At 32.1% G+C, this 1,376-nt stretch overlaps 1 protein-coding gene across 1 annotated transcript; it reads left to right on the top strand.

Annotated features, from left to right (window-relative positions):
- The first annotated feature begins 27 nt into the window (after positions 1-27).
- Positions 28-1,321, top strand: LOC112459539 (flotillin-1-like). Its single transcript, XM_025023709.1, has 4 exons — positions 28-97; positions 176-266; positions 553-696; positions 775-1,321. The coding sequence occupies exons 2-4, from the start codon at positions 192-194 to the stop codon at positions 883-885; spliced, it is 330 nt and encodes a 109-aa protein (XP_024879477.1). The 5' UTR covers positions 28-97; positions 176-191; the 3' UTR covers positions 886-1,321.
- Positions 1,322-1,376: the final 55 nt, after the last annotated feature.

Genomic DNA, 1,376 nt, shown 5'->3' with positions numbered 1-1,376 from the left:
TTTTGCATTAACTTCTTCCAGGATGTTGCTACAGCAAACCTCTCTTGATACCTGGAGGATGGGTGTTTGTTTGGCCCTTCGTGCAACAAGTACAAAAGTGAGAGTCATATAAGTACTTCCGTAGACATAGATAGCATGATGAATTCCTCGGCTTATGCATATCTTATCTTTACAGAATTTCTCTGAATACGATGACTTTACAAGTCGAGGGTCCAACGGTATACACCTGTCAAGGAGTTCCGATATCTGTAACAGGCATAGCACAGGTAATTAAGAAGAAAGAAGCTTTTATCTATGCTGTGTCAAGATATTACATATATTTATTATAATTGTATGTAATAAAATATGTATGTATATGATTCAAATTAGATCTAAAATAACTCATAATGACATATAAAAGTATAAGTTATAAAGTTATAATGATTCTGGAAACTTTATTGATAATATATATTTGTTGTTGTATAAAATTTTGAAAACTTTACAAGTGTGTTATAAACGAGCTTTAATGATCTTAACATGACACTCATGTATTGCAAAATGCATTTGCTCCAGGTGAAAATTCAAGGACAAAATGAAGAGATGTTATCTACGGCGTGCGAGCAGTTCCTTAAAAAATCTGAAGATGAAATACATAACATAGCTCTCGTCACTCTAGAAGGACATCAACGAGCTATAATGGGCAGTATGACTGTAGAGGTAAGTTGAGCATCCATATAAATTGTCCTAAATTGCCTATATTAAAAGCTATTAAATGAGGTCTACTCTTTGCCGTAGGAAATTTACAAGGATCGTAAAAAGTTTAGCAAGGAAGTCTTCAAAGTTGCGAGCAGTGATCTAGTTAAATATGGGCATTACTGTCGTATCGTACACACTGCAAGATATTAGAGACGAAGAGGTAAGTTTGCAGCAATTCTAATGTATAAAAACACTGTATATATAAACACGGTATATAAACACAAAAATATGTAAATCGAACGGGTAAGCATTCAAAATCTTTAATTAAGAAAAATAATGCTGATAACATGTAGAAATCGTAATTGAATTACTAAAGTGTACATAGTGTACATGCAAGTGTATAGAGAGATATTCAAAAGACCCCCTTTAAACGTCTAAACGATTCAATAATGTGTATTAATAGTTGATATGTAGGAACTTTTTAAATAATTATTATAGTTAGATCTTGTATGTTGTGAATATTGAATACATTTTTGTTTTGCTACTTGCGGGGGGCAAAGGTACGTTCAAATTTTATTTTATTACTATTATACCTGATGTCACAGCGCACACTCTGCTATGTCTTGTAACATTATTGTTAATTCTTCAGATTCTACAACAAAAATTTTTATTGCTTTTTGTAACAACACAATTGTGCACAT

Source organism: Temnothorax curvispinosus, unplaced genomic scaffold, assembly GCF_003070985.1.
Source record: "Temnothorax curvispinosus isolate PA1 unplaced genomic scaffold, ASM307098v1 QBEX01009903.1, whole genome shotgun sequence".
NCBI classification, from domain to species: Eukaryota; Metazoa; Arthropoda; class Insecta; order Hymenoptera; family Formicidae; genus Temnothorax; species Temnothorax curvispinosus.
Note: the sequence above shows the minus strand (reverse complement) of the source record. Positions and strands in the feature narration are given on the sequence as shown.

Bases quoted from the DNA above. Each gene is read 5' to 3' on its own strand.
- LOC112459539 (XM_025023709.1), top strand. From the start codon at position 192: ATGACTTTACAAGTCGAGGGTCCAACGGTATACACCTGTCAAGGAGTT. The intron at 267-552 runs GTAATTAAGAAG...CATTTGCTCCAG, and splicing joins CTGTAACAGGCATAGCACAG to GTGAAAATTCAAGGACAAAA. The intron at 697-774 runs GTAAGTTGAGCA...TCTTTGCCGTAG, and splicing joins TGGGCAGTATGACTGTAGAG to GAAATTTACAAGGATCGTAA.